General features: G+C 38.9%; 1 protein-coding gene across 6 annotated transcripts in view; it reads right to left on the bottom strand.

Moving 5' to 3' along the window:
• The window catches only part of cacnb2a (calcium channel, voltage-dependent, beta 2a), a 74,859-nt gene that overhangs the window by 4,361 nt on the left and 48,427 nt on the right, over window positions 1-22,071 (bottom strand). For 4 of the 6 annotated variants that reach the window (XM_022212305.2, XM_051940158.1, XM_051940160.1 and 1 more), the window contains 11 exons: window positions 20,506-20,625; window positions 12,702-12,824; window positions 12,459-12,595; window positions 12,294-12,370; window positions 11,875-12,008; window positions 8,696-8,776; window positions 8,536-8,594; window positions 6,878-6,987; window positions 4,505-4,656; window positions 3,128-3,223; window positions 2,454-2,636 (listed from right to left, as the gene is read on the bottom strand). In XM_022212305.2, coding sequence (XP_022067997.2) covers window positions 2,454-2,636; window positions 3,128-3,223; window positions 4,505-4,656; window positions 6,878-6,987; window positions 8,536-8,594; window positions 8,696-8,776; window positions 11,875-12,008; window positions 12,294-12,370; window positions 12,459-12,595; window positions 12,702-12,824; window positions 20,506-20,625 — 1,272 coding nt within the window. Of the gene's footprint in view, window positions 1-2,453; window positions 2,637-3,127; window positions 3,224-4,504; window positions 4,657-6,877; window positions 6,988-8,535; window positions 8,595-8,695; window positions 8,777-11,653; window positions 11,674-11,874; window positions 12,009-12,293; window positions 12,371-12,458; window positions 12,596-12,701; window positions 12,825-20,505; window positions 20,626-22,071 lie in introns of all 6 variants that reach the window. The other 2 variants (XM_051940157.1, XM_051940161.1) reach the window with 1 other exon arrangement.

The following is a 22,071-nucleotide window of genomic DNA, read 5'->3' as shown; positions in this document are numbered from 1 at the left end:
AACTAAGGTCTAGTGAAAGAAACTACATGTAGTAGTATGGCAGGTTTGTTGAATGTGGAATCAAGAATATTTATGCAACATCCATAGTCCTACTTTGTCACCTTTTATACATTTCCAGAGATGTTCTCACACCTTCTGAGACATATTGAGGATTGATTGTACAACATCATACATACATGTTGTATGAAAACAGGCTAGTTTAGGCCTAATATTTGCATTTGATTTAAAGAAATTACACCAATTTTCTACTAGGAGCAGCAAGTCCAAAGCTGGCAGTTATTTCATCACCTTCTATGCTCTTGTTTACACTGGGACAACCTCTCCTGATTATAATGGATAATATTTTTGTTGTAGCTCTTCTATAAGCAGCCATTTGTCTAATATTTTATATATTCATGTATCATAAATAAACAAGATTATTGTTGTTTTACATATGGCTAGCAAGTGGTACTCAACAAACACAATGGCATGTTTTTACAGGTTAACGGATCTATCAGTAAAATGTAAAATGTTTTTAAAAGGTTGACCAATATGGCAGATGTAAAGTGAATCATTTTACATTTGTACACCTGAATAATCATATGATCACTGGGCTGCATTTATCTATAAATAAGTTTTGAGAAAAGTGACTCACTGTTCACACTCAGCTAAGCACTTATTCACTCCTAAGTTGGTTCTTTGACCCTCTGAAGTCCAAAATCAGCTAGTATTATCTTTTAAAAAAGGTTGATGCTACAGGTACGGACCCGTACCTGTAGCATCTGTACTAGAGGTACGGACCGTTAAGGTCACCGAAGAGCTGGCGCCGGTTAACTACTATTTGCTGCACATTACAGGCAGTTTATATGAATGACTCTGACGGCGAACATTGTATAATTTAACCAAAAATACACCGTCTCCTCTCACACTTTAGACATTGCAGTTTTTACGCTTTTAGACGCCATGTCTAAATTGTTTGAAGTCCAGTTCCTATTAATTAGTTTACCGCGTTCAGTGGTGGAAGCGGATGACGAACTCCATTGCAAATGTTCCCATTTAATTTCGGACGCAAATTTACAAGATAAAGTTAAGGATGTCGAATATGAAACAAACACTCGTGAATGGTGAGGAGCAGCTCTTTAATTCGGCATGAATAAAAAAAAAACCACAAACTCGATTTACTGCGATATTGTGAGATTTGTTTGTGGTTATGTAACTTAGCCATTCAACAGAGTCCGCTAACATTAAAGTGACTGACGTGCAGTGTCTGTGTTGACAGACGTAGAAAATACGTCAGGGTTTTGTTTAGGTTCTTAAAATGTAATAGTCTGTCGCTACTTTTGAAGGTTAAAAAATACTTGTAGTTTGCTGGCTGTTAGTTCCGCCATTTGTTTTGTTTGCTGTTTGTGCTTTATTAGAACAGGGTCACGTGAATAAAAAGTTTTGCTATTTTTAATAGTAGTGCTGATTTCAACCCCCAAATCGCTGTCAGATAAAAGAAAAAGTCAGATAATGATATTTATAAGACATTATGCATGATAGAAAAGAGAACAACAGATGACTGACATGACAGGCTCGGCACGCAGATTCACCTCGAATCACGGAAGCGCCTTCATCACTCGGATTACCAAACCGGCTCATTAATATTTATGTACGTCGGATTACCAGCCAATCACAAAGCGCGTTCATCAGCCGGCTCATTAATATTCATGTACGTCTCATTAATATTTATGATAAGGGAAAGTGCCGTATCCGTAGGCCACAGGCTACGGGTACGGGTCCGTATCTGTAGACACTACCTTTAAAAAACACAGAAATTACACCATTTATCAGAAAGAACCGTTAGATATTCAACTGATGGTCTGTGAAAAAAACCTACATGTGATGTGGAATTTTTCCAGCAGAATGAACTGAATCTAAGCTGAAAATTATGATATTTCATCAAACTCACCATATTCTGCACATTTAATTTAAAAGTTTGCCCAAGCTAAATGTATGTATAATGTAATATCTATAAATATGGACTTTCCAAAAGAACTGCAGAGTGTGGCAACACAGGGAAGAGAGAAGACAAGATAAAAACAAATTGAAAATGTAAGTGGTAAAATATTTATATCACGTGCAATCATTATTAGTAAAAATGTTGTGCATGTTGATTTAATTTTTTCTCTTTTACTCTTTATGGGATTATAATTGTGGCACACAGCGCAAATAATATTTCTGAGTTTTCTCTACTTCTAGTCATGGTTGTGCTGTTTACATAGAGGTGACGGATTTTAAATTGGAGTGAAAAATGATCCCGGAGTTAGTGAAAATGTGACTAGAGCAGGAACGCCCCAAAACTGCTTGGGGTTCAGAGGATTAAAGCATTTTTAAGTGTAATCCTTCCAAGTTCAATAAATCTATGCCCTGTTTTCCTTCATCCCTTCCCCTCCTGTCCATCCACAGATTGTCCCTCTGCTCAGAACTTGTACCTGCACACCGGAGACCGGGGCCGGGCTGGAGGGCAGGGCGGCTGTGGGCAGCTTCGTTAGCAGTGGGTTGGGGGGCGTGCAGCTGGTGGGGTGGGTGCTTTTCCAGTAGGCCTCCAGGTAATCAGCCATATGCTCACATGCATCCTCCAGCTGGTTCTCATCCAGGATGATGTCAAACATCTCCTGAGAAAGGCGAGACGGGTGCAGTACGAGTTAAAGGAAATGAAACGGAGACGTGACAAGGTCGAGAAAACCAGGAATTTCACAACAAATGTCTGTTTAAAGAAACCCACAGACATTTGAAATTTAAGTCAAATGTGAAGAAATCCTACTTTTGCATACAAAAAATGCCAGAGCTATGTTAGAAACAACCCACTGGATTAAATACTAAACAGCATTAGGAGAGAAAATCTTAAATGGTAATTCCCCAAAGATATCGAATGCTATTTGAATTAAATTAAGCCGGTACTTTCACAAGCCTGGGGTGCTTGCTTCATTTTCTAAAATAATAACTAAGCTGATTACAGAGGAACAGAAATAGAACTGGCAGGAATTCCAATGCTGAAAAAAAAAAAATCTGAATTCAGATATGCACAAAAACCAAAATGCCAAAAAGAAGACTCTCTTAGTTCTGATGAATAAATTAATAATTTGGGTTCAGCGTGGACACTTACAGGTGGGCATTGAGCCAGCTTGTCGGCAGCCACCATCTGGACATTGAGGTGTTTGGCCTGAGACTTTCCTCTGGACTTGATGAGCCGCTGCAGCACCTGAAGGCAAATAAGGACAGAAGGCAACAAGGTCACGGCTGTTTTGACAAAAATTAATTAGGGCTTTGTAAGGGCAATGTCCAACCCTATGAGTGTTAGCTTCATTTAAAAAAGATTTATCTTTCTAAGCTGGTTTATATATATGCTCCACTACATTATAGTTATCATCATTTGGCTACAATTGGCTACTTCTAGTAAAGGAATTTACATTGAAATCAAATGATAAGTCAACATAATCTTTGTACGGTTACAGATTAAAAAGGTGATTTCACGGCATTTTAACTCATGACCCAGTGTCTGGTTGAGATCCTTTGTCCCTGTGAGTTGTTATTAGATCCTCCTAAAGGACATTTCTTCTTTAAACGCCTGAGATGATTTCATTTAAATAATTAAGACTGAACAAAGTTCCCTCTAGACCCACAGAAGACTTTAAACAACTTTTTACACATAAACAGCAGTACTATCTAAGATCTTTTCACAGACTTTAATGGATAAAACTAGCTTAGTTCCCCTTTAACAATAATACTAATACAATATTTAATCATATATCAGTGAAAGGAGCATCTACAGGAGAAATACTTTTCATACTTCAACTGAATTTAGCTGATAACGTGTGTGCTTTTACTAAGTACAGTTTAACTGCAGTTTGGTGCTTTTACTGAATTAAATGAGCATTTCTTCCACAACTGCCGTTACTTCTATATTAAAACTTAGATAAAAACATCAAAAAACATTGCTTTTATCCATCTAAGGCTAGCTGTATATGAAGTGGCAATAAAGTGTAATGAGATGACAGGCGATAAAGATAAATTCATCTTTTCCCACTCTGAGTGTGACTCACTCTGCTACCACTTTGATTTAAAGCGAGCATCTCATTCCCCTTTTGTTATGCTTTCTTTCATTTTCCGTGTTACCCAAAAGCCTGTGTGTGTGTTTTTTTTTAAAATTGATCACTGAATCATGAGCCTTTTTTTACACTTGCTGAAGGTCGGAGTGATGAATCAGCAGTCACGTCTGCCATGCTGGATTTAAAATCACAGCCAGGGAGCAGCTCGGTTACAGACAGACAATACGAGCAGTGACAAGACATGACGACGAGCCACACATAAATAAGCCGGTGGAGCTGACTAACACTTGAATGGGAGTAGAGGGAACAGCGCCTCAGCTGTTTTCATTCGTCACCCTGTCCTTTTTTTACCATCACAGCGTACGCACACAACACATTTGCATTTGATTCCCCTCTATTATCCTTTGATCATCAAATAGGCTAATTTTCCTCACCTTGGGGGAGGTGATCTTGACGTAGACGATGATGGGGGCGAGGGAAGTCTTCCCCAGCTGTGACGGGTGGTTGATGGTGTCGGCGTCCAGAACCACCAGCTGTAACGTCCGGGCCAGTTCGAAAATCCGCTCAATCTCACTCTGGACTTCAGCTGAAGAGAAAAGAAGAGGTTTGGATTTGTTTCTATTATTATTTATTGCTTTTCAGTGAAGTTGTATCAACATTATACAGTATATTGTGCAAACGGGCTATTGATGTTTGATTACTTTATAAAGTGTAGGAAAAAAGTTTTCGGACACCCCATACATTTACATGTATATTCCATTAAGAATCACTCTTAGGTCTTCAAATGCAATTTCTTTTACTACAATCACAGCCAAAACACTAAACGAGTCCTTAAAAAGCCATTAAAAATTTAAAATTGATTGGTTCCATAAAAATAAGAAATGCTGAGCACTGGGCCATTTTGGCAAAATTTAGTTTGTTAGTTCTTCTTGTAAACAATTAACAAAAAAATACCATTTTTATTTGTTTGTATCTGTCTAATGCAGCTACACATTTTGAAACACAAAAAAGATTTTTCCACAATTATTTCATGATAATATTTGAGATTGTGTAAAATTTAAAGGGTGTCCAAAATGTTTTTCCGCCACTGTATATGTTTTTAATATATATGCTATACTGTAGTGTATATATATTAAAAACTAACGTTCTCCGTCACAAAACTTGCACTACTTTCTTACAACCAACTCCTGTCTGACTCACACAGAAAACTGTCTCTTCTTAATGTAAGTATGAATGACAATGTTTAGAGAAGGAGAGATCTGAACATTATCATTTTTCAGATATTTTGAAGTTTGAAATTGCCGTTTAACCCATTTAATATGTTGTCATCACACATATAAAAAAGTAGATAAATACAGTAAATAAAGATCATCCTCTTGCACATAATATAACACGAATGAATTCAAAATTGTCATGGCTCCAACAACCAGTTTCACCATCGTAGTTTAGTGTTTGCTAATTAGCTAGCTTGCCAATTAGCACTAAAGACTGATGGGACCGATCATAATTGAAACACACACATTATTATTCATATTTAATAATCATATTTTGACCAGATAACTGAAAAGTTAAAAGATAACCAAAGTGATTTCAGTATACCTGTCACTAGCAGGGCTAAAAGTTGTGTTTTAATTGTAACTGCAAGCTGCCCAGAGGCTCATCCACCTCCAGGTTGTTTCTTTCTGTGCCCATCAGTCATACAGTGTGTCTTTAAAAAATCTGACTGCACTGTATGACTAATTTGGTGCTCTGCTTCCATCTTTCTGCTTCATGGAGACTTAAATATTCAAAAGACATCATGACTTTAGGCTCAGAGACTAATAGCTCTGAGGGGAGCGGCGGGTCACATTATGTTATCTCTAACAAATACTGACTGCTACAGAGCGCAAACCCCACTCCAACAGATGACACCGTGACTACAATCCGACAAATATCACAGAGAGGCACAAGTAGAGAACTCGTGGCCAAGTTTCATGACTTCCAGTCACGACAAAGTCTGAAGTAAACTGATAACACAAAGACATTCCAACCTAACAGCTCATTCAAATTCTCATTTTCCTGCTAAAATATGCCAGAGGAGTGAGATAACTTCACTTGTTTCCAGGGCTGCATTTTCCTAAAATCATTTCATTTATCTTGAAGTGATTCAGCTTCAAGTCAACGTCACTTTTGAGTAAACGAATGCCATGAAATATGCTGATGTACAATGGAAACAAATGCAGGAATCCTGTTTTTTTGGGGCAGGAAAATGACGACTTTAAGATACATCAGAGACCAAGATGACTTGTTAAGATGGATATTTTTGGCAATTTAATAACTAAACAGACTTTGTGTGGCACTCAAATATGAAGTGAATATAAATCCTAATTCTAAATGTTTCTCTGTCTTAATGTATCAGAATAAAACAAGATCAAATTAATATTGCAGTGGCTCTTGGTAAATATAAAATACATGTTTTTCCAGGGACTTCTTCCTTGTATGTATAGTTGTACATAGCAGAAATTAGCCTTGTCACCTCTGTTTGACTCAGGAATCTGTGTCATTCTAATCACATCTAAACCCCAATCAACTTCAGTCAAATCAGAGAGGTTCTTGAACTCTTTATCGGGCACTTATGCTCTATCTTTCATTCCTAACAAAAGAAACCAGCCAAGGCCACTCAGGGCCGTCGGGAGTTATCATTACCACTGTCAAGAGTTTCTTTAATCGTTTCCTTCCTTTTCCACGTAAGCTGGTCTCCTTGAGAACATTATGAATCAAAACACCAGATGTTCCCAGGCGTTGTGGAGTTTTTTTAGCAAGCTTACCCAAGTTTGAGCGTGTGTTGGAGCGTTCGATGATGGCGTGCTTGCTGGGATTGTTCAGGACTGAGCGTTTGGCAAGAGAGATGTCCGCCGTGACGCGAGTGATTGATATTCTGGTGCAAAGGACACAAGAAGGAATTAGTTGATCAGATAGTACGGATGCGAACTGATAGGGGATGTAAAAACAAACACTTGTTGCTGTGTGTTGCAGTTTTTCTCCATTACTTCAGCAAATTTTCTGAAAAATGCTGCAGTTTTTAAAGTATTAGGAGTAATCACAACATCAGTTTACACACAGCAGTCTTGCACTCACTTAAAACATGAAACCCATAGGTCAAAACTAAATGCATCCACCAAGGTATCCATGCCTCTAAAACATTTGTCTTGATCATTTCTTAAATAAAATCGAGACAAATGAGTTAGAAAGTTAACAAAAAACATGTTTCTCTTTTCATTTCTCATAGAGGCTTAGAGAAGAAAACTAAAAGTTGAGCTGGAGGTCCTATACATCTTCTACATTAATGGTATTCATCAAATCAAGAAACAAAACTATCAAGAAAAAGTCTGTTCTCATGCTGTTCAATGTCAATATTCCATCAGAACTGCTCGTCCGATGGTTAAATTTATTATCGAAATTTGTCTTTTCCTTTAGGGAATATTTACTTCTCTTTTATAATACGCTGATTAGGTTTGCATACAGTTTCGATACACATGTGCAAAGACAAATAAAGATATTCTATTCTACTCTATTCTATTGAGTGCATCCACACTTTCCCAAAAACAAATTTGTAATGGATGTGTTAGACGATCTCTGTTACTTTTTCAGATACAATCCACATGAGTCCCTGGTTTGACTCAACCAAATCTTTGCTGGAGCATCTTTTCTGTCTACTGTGCTTTCTAAATGAAGGCAAAAACTAAATAAATAATCATGCACTTTCTGAAAGTACAATCTGACATTCGGACGGACTTCACGCTGTTCTGGGCTGACTGTGCAGAAGGTGTCCTGCTCCATGTTCACAAACGAGGTTAAGTACAGCATGTGAAACTAAAATCTGACTTTTGGACATCTTACTGATTCAACTAAGATTCATCTGACATCACTTCATTTTTTCAGCATTACCACATTAGGCAATAAATGAAAATGAATGTTCTTTATACATATGGATTCTGTATAAAAGCAACAACAGATACATATGCCGCTTTGACATTATAAACTGTGTATCTGTGAATGGCACACAGTGTTTTAAGAACCATTATTGCCATGTAAAAAGTAGGCCAAAGCAATTAAGAAAAACAAACAGAAAATCAAAGACGAATGACAAACAGCAGGCGTAAATTTAGAAGGAAAAAAAAATCAACACTTTCAAAGTAAACTATTCTCTGCTGATGTCTGAGTGGATCTTAGAGTTGTGCTACTTCATGGCCTCTCTGGATGGAAGGATGGACTTAAGGAGAGTCCTGCTCTGCTCTAGGGCCCACTATAGCCTATTAAGGACATGGAGAGGTCCTATTTAAAGCAGCAGTACACATCTCCAGGCCAAACAAACTTGTTACACACTCCCTCTGCTAACCTCGGGGGACAGATAAATACCAGCCTACAGACTTGGAGAGAGGAAGAATGAGGAAGGAAGCATTTTAAAAGGTCACAGGGAACTTACCTTCCCTCGAATCTGTGTTTCAAAAAGTCAAACAGTGCTTTTTGCATCATGTCTGTCACCTGTCGGAGGAGAATTCAGGAGACATAAAAGTTAAAGATAACACCTTGCGATAATGAAGAACGTCGGCGTTGTGTTTTGAAATGTCAAAGCTTTGCCGCACCTCGTAGCCCTTCAGTGACGGTCCAACCAGAACCACGGGCCGCATGGAAGGCACAACGTCGTACGGAGGAATGTGTTCCGTCTTCGGAGAGGGGATGAAGAGGAAGAAAAACGGTTACACACATTTATGGAGACAAAGTAAACACTCACCATCGCAAATCACTTGAGGGGTTGGAACAACAATGAACGAGACAATTTAAAAGCACTGGAACACTGTGAACCATGAAACGGGAAGTCTCAGCTGAACACAAACACAGTTCTGATTTAAAAATTTGGCAGTTTTGCTTCATAAATTTTAATGTCGCAAATTTCAAAGCAGGTTAGAGTAAACGATTATTTCATGACGGGTCAAGACTCTCGTCTCATGGTTCTGATGTCGCTGAATAAAAAAGGGAACCAAATTATAGGAAAAGTTAGTCAGAGAGGGGAAAGAAGTGGATCAACAGAAGCTCTAGAACTGAGAAGAATTAGGACACAGTTAGAGAAACTTGCTCGCTGCAGGTTAGAGCAAAGCGAGAGTTCAGTTTGTGGAACAGTCTGAGTTTTAATAAACATTTAGATTCATTGTAGATATGCTTAATTAATGGCAGTACAGATACTGACATTAAATCGATCAGTACAGTTCATGATGCCCCTATTGAATTACTTTTTTAAAGTTAAATACATTTTTATATATTTTTTAAAGCCTTACCTTCCTTCTTTACATAAACTGGAAAAAACAAACAAACATATTCTATTCAACAGAATGGGGCATTTACATGTAATGTAATGTAATGGGATATTTATACCTGTACAATGTATTTGTTTGAGGAAGCAGCTGTCTCTTAAAGAATTGTGTTCATGTTCATCATACATGCCGGATTTAAGTCAGATTTTCACTTCTTGAAGCCACTGTTTTCTGTCACAGCAGTCTGTGTAGTTGTTAAGTTATGAAGCAGAATAAAAGGGTGTTTTATTTATTCTATTCATTTTTAAGCATGGAGGTTTAATTAATTTAAATCTAGATGAAGTAGAGCTCTGGTCTCACAATTGGTACTCTGTAACAGTAGAAACGGAATCATTTAGGTCATCTTAAGTAACAGTTAACTCCTCTTAAATATGAGCATTTGCTGGTTTTCTTCATTGTGTGTGATGCAAATTAAGTGTCAATAGGACTGTTTGTCAGGTAAACTGAGACATTTAAACTTGTGGTACAGAACGTCTTCGGGAGCGTGAAACAAACAATTTCGACGTGCGCTTCCAATGTATGTCTGGCTGTAAATTGCTTTCTTTTCTAGACTGTAATCTGCCCTCTGAACGCCAAGTTTCTTTTATATGTGGAATATCCGATGCTTTTCTTGGAATCACATAACACACAAATTACTAGTTAAAGCATTGCATTTTTATGCACATTTGTCATGTATTTGCACAGCCCAGTCAAGTGAAGACTGTAATTGATCATGAAAATAACATTTTTTTTTGCAGCCATATTTGAAATATTTTCCAAAGCAAATGAAAACATATGCTGCTGTTTCTGGTTGCTTTCTTTGGTGCCATATTTAAGTCTGCAGAATAAAGTAAATTTCATGTAATTTCATATCTGTTATGCTTGTACATTCTCTGAGGAAATACATTCCTGTCTGCATCTGACAGCGAAGCAGTGAACCTGATGTAGCTGTGTGTCCCAGGCGTCTGGTAGAGCAGAATGTGTGACGGATGTGCGGATATGCTGGCACACTGGAGGAAAATGAAAGTACTTTCACTTTCTTTTTTAAAGCAATATGAGTTGTGTAGTTCTGTATAATCTAAGTTGAGGCTCTGTTGGAGGACACACAGCTGGGAAGCAGAGAGAGCGTCCAGCTTGACCTTCTCCAGCTACTGAAAGGACTGCTGATTGTTACCACACAGTCATTTTCTCAATAACCCCTTAGTTGTCCTAAAGATCCAGCTGCTCTCTCAGTCTGTCATCTTTACAGTAAGTGTTTCAGTAGATTTATTTTGATTCTTTTACTCATCTACCCACAACATTTTCTTTCTGTCTAACATTCACTGTCGTCACTGAGCTTCCCCAGGGATGTTGTGGGAACTGATGCACACTACTGCTGACTAACATTGTATTAATGAAAAATGTGGTTCTGTTGAAATACTTCAGTTAACCCCTGGATTACAGGGTCACTTTAATCATGGGAAACAAGGCCTTCTATTCAACTATGTTTGCCTGAAAGATTTTGTACAAATTTGAAATTTCTGCATTATTTTTGCTGCCACTGATAAAAATATGAGTAGATTACAGTCTTGTGTATATAGTAATAACAATACTGTGACATTTTAGGAAATACACTTTGTGTTCTTGCTGAGTCAGATGAGAAGATTAATATAACTCTTTCTGTGTGTCTGTTCAATATGAAATTGGAGCCCACAGCCTGTTAGTTTAGCAAAAATGATGGAAATGTGGAAACAACTCGCCTGGCTTTGTGCTGAGGAAGCAATTAAATAACATGTTACATCTTGTTTTAATAATCTATTTAATAACTTAAGTGTATAAAAACACAAGTTGCAGTTTATGAGGGTTATGTACCCAAGTATTTCTTGGTTGTTGGGCAGATTTTATGACTTTTGGATACAAAACAGATTGGCTGTTTCCCCAGTTTTTTATGCTAAGCTGTGCTAACTGTCTTCTTTTTGCAGCTTCATACTGATAGAAGACTGGACACAGGCATTAATCTCCTCACCGAAGTGTCAGCAAGAAAGTGCACAGGCGTATGTGTGATCCTAATAAAAAAGTGTCCACACTGAGGTCTCGCTTAATCAGGCTCACAAGTTTACGTACAATCACAAACACAACACAGAGGTTTGCAGGAGCAGTGAGTAGGGAAAGTACAGGGGGGAGTCTCTGCTCAGGAAACAGAGTTTGTACAGTTCAGACCACAGAGGTCATCTGCAAACCTTGTGTTCCTGTGTACAGCACACCAAGACTTACCGACTTCTGCTTCTGCTTAGCTGTGGTGAGACGGAAGAGGAAAGAGAGATAGGTTAAGAACAGGCATGCAAGTTAACAGTGGAGTGGATGCCGAGGGACAAGGACAATGGTGTAGACACACAGGACGGGCGCTGAGTGAGGCCAAGCAGCCACAGGCATTTTATTCAGAGCCGTGCGGACGGACAGAGAAGAAGAACGGGGTGGGGTTGTCCAGAGTTTACCTTCTTAAAGAAGGGCATTCGTTTCTCTTTTGCTAGGGGTGACATGACAGTGTTTGGACTGGCTTTAGGGGAGCGCAGGTTGACCGGAAGCTCATTGTCCTCGGGGTCTAAGCCTGTGGCGTCTATGTCAATGGCTACCCACACAGACAGACAAGAGCATCGTCACACAGAATTGAACACAGGAGGTCAAATGTAACGGGCTACGTTTCACATCGACAATAGCACAGCACGTAGATACTACATAGAAAGAAACATGTAAAAGCACAGTTATGGCAAGAATAACGTCTGTTTTACTGAGGGCAGAAAATCTGAAATATCTAATGCATCTTACCTTCAAATAGGTTTCATTGGTTTAAAGACCAAAGAATCTATCAAGTGCAAAAATAGACTGCTTTATATTTGTCTGTGAAGCTACTTACCAGACGAAGGAGGAGTAGATTTCCGTGAGTTAGGAACCACTTCACCTAAACTAGATGATGAGTTGGCTCCCAATTTACTGAAACAGAAATTATTTTTTGTCATGCAAGTTAAAGTAACAAAATACATTCTAGATGAGTAAACAGTAAGTAAACACAGCTTTTTACCTGGAGTGGAACTTGCCCTGTTTGGCTCTCTGCTCCTGGAGGATACGAGTGTTTTCAAGCTTCACTGGACTGGGGATGAAACCGATTTCACAGCCTTCTTTGACAAGGCGTCCTATCCACCAGTCATTGTTGAATTTCTGCACACAATAAATCAGGACAGTTATCTTCCTCTGCTAAACAACGTAATTTCCATCAGCGTGGATATTCTGAATATCATCTGTAATTGGAAAGGTAGTTGCTCACCTCTTTGACATGGAGGAAGTCTTTAGCCTCAAAGGAGACGGCCATGCCTGGCACGGGGACATCATCATCATGACACGGGCTGTAGTTGACATTTGTGCGGACAGCAAATGCAACTGGTTTGGTCTACCAAAAGGAACAAACGAGGAGGATAAATGAAAATGTCAAACTGCGCAAAGGATATAAATGACTCTCAAAAAGCAATTTTATAAATGGAAAAAATCAAGTGCCATGACGCCACAATACCCGCATTAGGAAATGAGAGCATTTTCTAAAAGTTGAATTTTTTATCTTTCTGTGCACCACTGGTGAGCTGTGATTCTTATCTTTATGTGAGGTATAAAAATAACCCTTGGTGAGAGACACAAGCAGCCTCTGACTCATCCAGACATCCAGTTTAGTCTTCTCTCCACAAATGATTTAGCTGCTACACTGTCTCCCTGCTACGCGCTAAGAGACTCACCTGTTACAATACAGAAGGATGCAACGTGTTAGCATTTGTAGCAGTCGCTGCTTCAACACCATCAGTAAAACGAGACACTTGAGTAGCACAAACAGTACTTGTGCAAAGGGTTCATAAATCAATCCGACAGTCTTTACAATGGCTGAATCAATACTGACCTTCCTATCTGATAACTGCTGCCTTTCCTCTGGGGACAAACAGTCATTGAGATAATGCATAAAGCTAATGAAATATTTCTTGTTCCTCCACAGACTGTGATATAACAAAACCACACCGCTGACTGTTCACATACTGTACGAAACTTTTTTTTTCTCTGGAGACACTTGTTTTTTTGCACAAAGCACACTGCAAAAACTGAAAATCTTACCAAGTTTGTCTTATCTTTAGTCAAAATGTTTCATCCTACCTGATTTAAGATAAACTCGCTTAACAAGTGACATTTCAGTAAAATGGTGAGACTTGTTTTAAGACAATGCATCTTAAATATCTTGTTAGGTAAAGCAATCTTGAAATTATCTTGTTTTGAATTGTATTTTACAAGAAAACTTAAAATAAGTTTAATACATCTCAAATTAGGAGGTTACCTGAAAGCAGAAATCTATTTTTGAGTGAAAAACTACTATTTTTTTTAAGCATAACTGGCTTATTTTAAGGCATCTAAGCTTGACAATTCTGGCAAAATATAGCTTCAAATAAGTTTTCCCAGCTAATTTTAAGATCTCAATATTCTAAATATCATATCATTACCATTTTTCACTTGTTCTATTGGCAATTTTTTCCCCTTATTTCAAGGTAAAGTTACTTGAAATGAGTTTTTTTCTTGTTTTGAGAGGGGCATTTTTTCCAGGGCAGGAGTAAATATCCTCGCCCCCAGTGGCACATTCAATTTGTAGAAGGAAAAAAAAATCTCATTATGAAAAAAATTCTAATGGGACAACAGTATGCTGGCAGACAAACACCAAACTAGTTTCTGGATTTGTGCTGCAAGGCTAGAATATCCACTTAAGACACACATCCCTTTAGGAATTACATAAAATGCTTTTGGACATAATCTGGAATGACGGCTGTGGCCACAACAGTTGGCATCATGGTCATGCCCTCAACCAGATTACATTTGCTCTGCCTTTGATAGAGTGACAAGCATGACAGAAGTCATCTGAAAAGCTAAAAATGAATGTACAGGGATGCAGCTTAGAGTAATCTCCCTCGCACACTAAATATTTACCTGCAGATAAAAGAGAGCAAGATGAGGGAACTTGTGCGCAATATTCAGCTGGAAGTCAAAATGAACCCAAGAGATCAGAGCTTTGATGCTCTAACTCAGCTGGACTTTATACAGATTCTGAAAAAAACGCTTTCAAAGTGCAATGAAATCTGGCCTCCTGTAGCTGCTTTCATCATAGTCCCACAATCTGATTTTCTCCAAGCAACCCAAAAATAAAATGCATCAACAGACTGAAGTAATTTCCACTACAGCTTTAGTTTTGTGTTAGAAGTGCACGTAAAGTATAATAATAAAAAAAAAAAGTAGAGGTCTACAGTATGCAAGTATCAAGTGTCAGTATTTTTAACACATCTTAAAGACACAGAGGTACATGTTTATTTGTTGTGTTTTTGTTTATTATATAACTATCCACTTTTCATTCAACTATTTTCGTCTTAAGCAGCTAAATGCTCCACTATGTTCACTTATCAGTTTCTAACTATATCTGTTCACTGTTTGGTGCTGGGCAGTTAGCCATAAGTTGTTTTTTTAGCTTGTTGGTCACAAAGATTAATGACAAAGTGTTACTTGCCGGCCACGCAATCAAAACAACGAGCTACGCAAGGCTAATAAACATACATAGAGCAGAAGTTGAATGCAGAGTTACATGAGAAATAAAAATAATTTAGAAATAATCAATTAGTGGAGCTTTAAAGCAGCTACAACTCTGCTTTTTCCACATTTTGGCAAGTTGTAGGTCATTGTTGGTTTTCTTTACTCTTTTGACTGAGTCTCATTGCTCTTGGAGAGTAGTTTTTTGTTGCAGCATGCATCTGTTTTCAGTGAGAAAGCTGTAAAAACTTGCTGTTCTACCTGCTCAGCATTAAACAGCTGGATGACACAGCTAGCAACTAGACGGTGGACGTGGTGGGATATTTGGGAGAGCTAACTAAAAAGCCAAAAGGAGAGTGAGACTTACATTTAACTTGGAACACACACGAGTCTAAATGAATGATAATGTTGCATCATATGTGCTAACAGGATTGCTAACAAGTTCCCCATATCAGGTTTAAAAAATGAAATATGTCAGTGTTGGATTAATAACATATTTCTTCTGCTTTCCAAACTCCAAAGCATTTATTGCAGATTAAAAACTAAAGGCGGGTATTTTTCTTGCAGTAGTTGGCTATTCACTCTGTATTCTTTCAACGACAAGCTCCCTACTGAGGGACTAATTCATCCACAGGCTCCAGGAGAGGCTTTAGGGATGACGATGTTCTCCATCATGGTGGTTGTTGTCCACTAATGCCTCATTGGAATACAACAGGTGTGAAATGACGATGACAAAATATGAGGGATTATGGAAATAATACATTAGTAAAATCCTACTGGAATCATTTTCCTCGTGCATGCAGCAACGTAAATATCCAATGGAGGGATGGTTGTAAGCTGGTGTATGTGAGTGCGACATCTACATTGAGGAGGTCGTCCAATCCAGTGTGTGCAGTGCCAGGACCTGCAGAGGACCTGCAGAGGACACAGAGTCCTTGGTGTTTGCCTACACTGAGTCACATGGCTGCATGGCGGTATGAGGTCCATTAGTATATGTATACATATGTGCGCGCTCTCAGTTGTCTCAGGGACTGCTGCCTCTTTCCTCCCTCCCAGCTGCTCTGTTTGCCTTCATCCATCATGGCCGGCTGTCAGATGAAGCTTTCTATAACCTTAATGACGTTTTACGGAACATAGCGATTGCGTATATGTCTTGGCAGGCCACCTTGTATCACAAGTGACCGCATGATCTGTACATCACGGCACCTTTACACTACTGTGCGGTATCTCTTCATCTCCTGACCGAGCCTATACCGCTCTGGTGCTTCTTGCGTAACCGGGCCTTCATTATGGATGCCATATTGACTGCAGTGAGGGAGGGAGAAGGACAGAGGCGGACGGTTAGAGACTCGGTAAGAAGTGAAAGGGAGGAGGGAGGAAATGACGGGGAAATGGAGAGGAGATGGACAAAAGGATAAAGGACAGAAAAGGAGAGGAACAAGATGTGGTGTAAAATGAAGCACAGGAGGGGAGAGAAGGAGGCAGACTAAGAATAAAACACAAGATAACCGACTTAAAAGAAAAGCTGTCTGTAACTGGGAGCCCTATGAGGCAGCATTGTGGTCCACAGCCAATTAACAGCCCACGAAGCTCGTCACAATATCGCATCGCATCATGCATATTGCATTGGATAATACCTCCCAGTCCTCTCTGTGCTTACACTGACTGACTGAACACCTGCCCTTGCTGTTGCTGATTTGCTATGTAACATGCCAGAGCCTTTACATTCGCAGCATGCACATGATCTCATGCTATAAATCAAGATTCACACATTGTTTCACCTTGAATGCTGTGGATCGATTTGAAATGAGTTCTCTCCTTAGCTCATGCACTGGCCTTAGGCTGTACTGAGAGCCTGTAAAATTTATTATTATATGTTATGAAGGGAGCCATAACCCTCATTAATTTAGTGTGGGAAAATATTTCTATAATTATCTAAGGTTGCTTGAGTATATTGTATATTGTAGCCATTGCAGCCTCCACTAACTGTTTCTATTTGCTTGGAGTGCATGGTTGGAGTGAGATTATGGCCTTGTCCACGCTAAAATGGATATTTTTCAAGATGTTTAGAAATCTCCATTCTACATGTCTACACGGGTGCACCTAATCCAGAGATTTTAAAATCTCCACTTGAGAAGCTGTGAAATAAATCTCAGCTACTCAGTTGACTTTAAAAGTCTTTTAGCATGTAGACATAAAAGAAAATGTTTATATCAACAATAGAGGACTAACTGTTACACTTTATTTACCTCATCTAATTACTATATGCAAGAATATTTAAAAATTACACTTTTTTTCTGATCAAAAACTATATAGAATGAGAAAGATACTCAGAGAGCGCAGTACTCTGCCAAGGCTGCTCGGTCATTGTATCACTTCCAACAGCTGAAATCTTGAAAAAAGTCGTAGTAGAAATCACGTCACTATAGCATGTGGCATGTGTAATGCATGTGTACGTTATCTATGAATTGCCGAATCACGTGACCTAACTATGTAGCGGGCAGCAGGAATTGATGGGACACAGAAACACCCCCACAATTTAATCAATTGTTCCTTATATCATTGTGACGTCATCCGCTATCTCGCAATGGTACAGAAATCTTTAAGAAATCTGTGGATTCCGATTGTAAGCCACATCACTGCCAAAATCTAATCACTTAGTCCTTCTGTCATTTCTGACCTTCCCTAAAAAATTTCATCCAAATCTGTTATTCCGTTTTTGAGTAATGTTGCTAACAAACAAACAGATAGACAGACAAACCAGCATTGATAGGAGTAAAAAGTTGAGGAAGCACTAACTGTAACAGTCAGACCTGCAGTAACTGTTTTTAGCCACTTGGATGGAGTGGCATCATGCTGACACAGCAACATCTGGCTCATTAGCACTCTCCTTTTAGCTCGACTTTGGTCTCCACCAAGTTATTGGGGAAATACATGACTCTTTAACTGTTAATTTCTCCACTTTGTTCACCAGCTGGTCTCTGATTTTGTCTTATTTTCGTTGGTGGTGAGCAGGTTGCCTGCTGCGGCCAAGAATTTTGTGATGACAATAAAAATGAATCAAAACAGCAGAACAGGAAAACTGAAACAATGAGCAGAAAGATGGGCAACTGTGCGGGGCGAAGGCAAGATGATGTTTGGTCCTGAAATCATCACAGCAACCTGTACAACAATCATTACTGTGGACAAAAACCACATTATTGCCAGAAGTTTACATTCTCATGGAAATGAATTCCAAACCCTTCACAAAACAAATAAAATAAATTAACTCAAAGTTAGAATATATAATCTAGAATTTTTCCACCAGAAAATATACAGAGATATATCTCCACCCTGGATTTGTGAGTACTTATTGAGTGTTTCATATTGTACTTCCAGAAACTGGGAGGTTTGCAAAAGACAACCTTGATGAGAACAATTGTAAAGAAAAAAAAGTCAATGCTGCTGAGGTCAGGATATCCCAAATATTCATCCCTAATATAGGTGAAGCACAAAAAACCTTCAGTCAGTCACTGCAAGTGTTCAGCTCAAGCAATGGTAACATCTCTTGTCATCATTCAGGTTATTCTTCTGTTTTTACTGGCTGACTGGTTGTCCTGCCAGTGACTGCTTTAATTGTTTTTGATGTGTAACATCAGTGGAGTGCTCATTTTATGGCACGTAGCCAAAGACAGATGGTGTTAAGTATGTGTTTATAAGTAAAACATATGAATGAATGTATTAGGGCGATGAAAAGATACCGTTACAAGCATCAATCCTTGTCCCTACTACTTCCAAATATCAGTGGTATGTAAGGGAAGTCATTGTGAATTACAGCCCATAAAGGCTCGCAGTCACAGAGTCTGCACTTTCTCTGACCCCAGTCTGCTCTCTCTCTGGTGGCCAGACCACTAAGAGGCTATTTTCTACTAGTCATCTGTCATGTAAAATGCCAGCAGGGATAATCTATGCCAGGTTATCTATAAAGCCAACCTATCTTTTTAATTAGTGAGCCAGAGAGGGTGACTCTGGAAAATAACAACATAGATCTGCTGGAATGATCTGTCTTTGCCATCTATGAGCTGCCCTGAGACACAGTGCAGGAGGAAAATGTCTGCTCAAATGGATGGATAGCCCAAAAGCTTAAGGCTTACAGCTAATGAGCAAACTAGCTGTTACAGACACTAAACACCCAATGAAAGACAATAAACCCATTTTTCAGACACTAGAGGCTGAATTAATACTAAAGAATAGAGCGACCGAATGAGCTCTTAAGTAGGAAAAGAACAGAATGTGCACTGAAGATAGCCGAATTATTCCACAGATCAAAGGCATAAATCTTGAACAGTGCCAGCGATTTGAGAGATTTTGTGGAAGTGAGCTCTGATTGCAATTCCTGTCGCGCAAAGGCAGGCCTGCTCTGTCGTGTGTGTGTTTGTTTATATGCTGCTAATTGTGGCCCAGAGCAGAGCAGAGCAGGCGAGGCTTGGCCCTGATAAACAGTGACGCTGAGCCCTCCGAGGCCCCTAACCTCTCACATCAGCAGTACCTAAAAGCCTTTTCTTCAAGTGAGAAACAAGCTGACATGATCTCTAATATTATGCTCCTCTTATAGTCTTTTAGTCAGCTTAGTAGCATTGTTTGCTAATCTAGAGTGGGAGATGTGAAATGGATATGCCAAGGGAAATAGATGCTCCAACTCACGTTACATCAACTTTACCCCAGAACTTTGACCAGATTAGTTTCCTCCGTGCATAAATCTGCAAACTATTTCCCTTATATGGCCCTCACTGAAATCTGACTGGTGATCCCCTATCAGAAAACAAGAAGGTAGCTAAGTTGCTTGTTATTACAAAAGCATAAGAAAAAAAATGTGAGCCTCAGAAAAGAAACCAAAAAGGAAGCAGGCTCAGTTTTTCAATAACAAACAGACCAGTGTAAAGTTTATGTTTCAACTTGAGTGATGCCAGCCATCATTAATTCAAGCATAATAAACCAGTTTTTCTCAGTACAACACATATTTGGATTCCTAGACTTTTGGGGACTCTTACTATTCTATTGCATATTTCCTCAGTGTTTTTTAGTATGTCTGTGAGCTTGCAATCATTTTATTCAACTTCTATGGCGCATTACTGCTTCTACTACTTCTATATGAGTATAATGGAGTGAAACCAGTGGCAAGAATGGGCATTGCATCACCAGTGTGCCTGGTACAAACAAAGGAGCACCCACTCATTTAAACATTGCTCCATAGCTTTACTGGTGGTCAGCAACACAATGGGATCACTTTGAACTTCAAAAAGCAAAGCAGAGCAGTCAAAAAGTCCTCACTTTAAAAAAAAAGTCCTCACTTTCAACAGATAACACTCTTACTCTCGCTACAAACACACAAACTAATGCTAATTACCGGCAGCTCTCCTCAGCGTCTGACACCCCGCTTGGTGCAAACGCTCAAAATGCTCCTGACACACCCTTGTTAAAGCGCATAGAGGCCAGAGGGCAGGAACTGGATAAAGTGGCCTTAGTGCTGGTGAGTTTAGGATACCAACCTTGGCCTTGTCAAGCTGTGCCTGAGCCTGTCGCTCTGCCTCTCTGCGCACTGCCTCCTTATCCTCCTCCAGGGACACATCGGAGTCTGATGGACGGCTGGTGTAGGAGTCGGCCGAACCCTGCGGAGACACAAACAGCAACACCTCAGAGACGCAAACTGAAACACTGAAACTTGACTCTGTCCATTTGGATTCACACGTTAAAAATGACAGGTTTTATGAGGCAAGAAGCAGTGGGAGTCGCAGCAACTCAAAGGCATTTAAGAAAACTTAATTTGCTTTTTCACTGCCCTTACTTTTGAGAGAAACTTTTGCAGTTGTGCAACGTACAAATGTGCAAACACCCCCACACAGACTGAAGTGTTAAACTCAGTTACTTTTATGACATAATGAGCACAAAGGCTGCGTTCAATGAAATGAGCAGGCATGTAATTCTGCCATCAATCACAAGTTGAGGAAATCACAAGTGCTGCTTGAATCTAGAGGAAATTACGGACACTTCCTCTTGGATGAAAGGACGTCAAAAGACACAAACCGTATTTAATAGAGTAACATCACCGGCAGCTCTTTGTCTATCCTTAGCTCTCTCTCAGCTGCTTGCCTGAAGATTTGTTGTGATCCTTCTGTGACAAACTGAGGAAATGTTGAGGAACACCAGGTCCCAGTACATCTCTTTGTGATATGTGGTTGCAACAGATCTACTCATAAACATGCAGACTCGCACATACCAATGCACACAAGAGTAAAACCTTGCACACACTCCTACGTACGCTGCACGCCATCACATGCAAACTCACATCACATATGCCGTCGTATGCTGCGCTGAAAACATGTCATGAATAATTAAGTAGTAGCTTTCGTGCAGCTGCCGTATAGATTCTAGTGTGTATGTTGACTTTCATAAAACTACTCTGCCCAGTAACTACACAAAGACTGAAGTTGAAAGGAAAAAGGAAAGTCTTCAGGATGACTGTGTAAACTGTATAACAGATGGACAGGATATAATATCTTCATTTTAGACAGAAAAGAAAAAATCACTGACATAGTCCAAAATAACTGCACTCTGTCAGTTATGAAAGCAACTTCAGGGAAAAAAGGGAAAAAATATGCTGTGTAAATTCTACTTTAGTATTTATCTACCATTTTATAGGAGTTACAATGAAATCTATATCATTTATTAATTTACTTAGATGAGCTAGTTAATTAGCTAACTTTTAGTATGGTATAAATATAGCTGTTTTAGTTTCTATGATCAGATTTAGCTACTAAGATGTTATTGACCAAAACTGATGAGCGGGGTAATACAGCTTTGGTTTAGCCTCAGCTGCTAAATAATAAATTAAATTAATCGTAATTCAACAATTTGCCTTTGATCTTAACAGACTTTTGACAAAATATTAAATTAGCTGCCGTATGGTAGTTTTATTATCAAAATAAACACTGAAATGCTGATCAAAAGCAAATAAAAATGTGAGCTAAAGTTTTATGTTTTAATTTGTGATTTGCTGTACATAAACTAGACATCTACCAGTCAACAGTTTGGTTGATTAATGGATCCAACATTCA

The sequence above is a fragment of the Acanthochromis polyacanthus genome, chromosome 20, assembly GCF_021347895.1.
Source record: "Acanthochromis polyacanthus isolate Apoly-LR-REF ecotype Palm Island chromosome 20, KAUST_Apoly_ChrSc, whole genome shotgun sequence".
NCBI lineage: Eukaryota > Metazoa > Chordata > Actinopteri > Pomacentridae > Acanthochromis > Acanthochromis polyacanthus.
The sequence above is the reverse complement of the archived record's forward strand: the minus strand, read 5'-3'. Positions and strand labels throughout refer to the sequence as shown.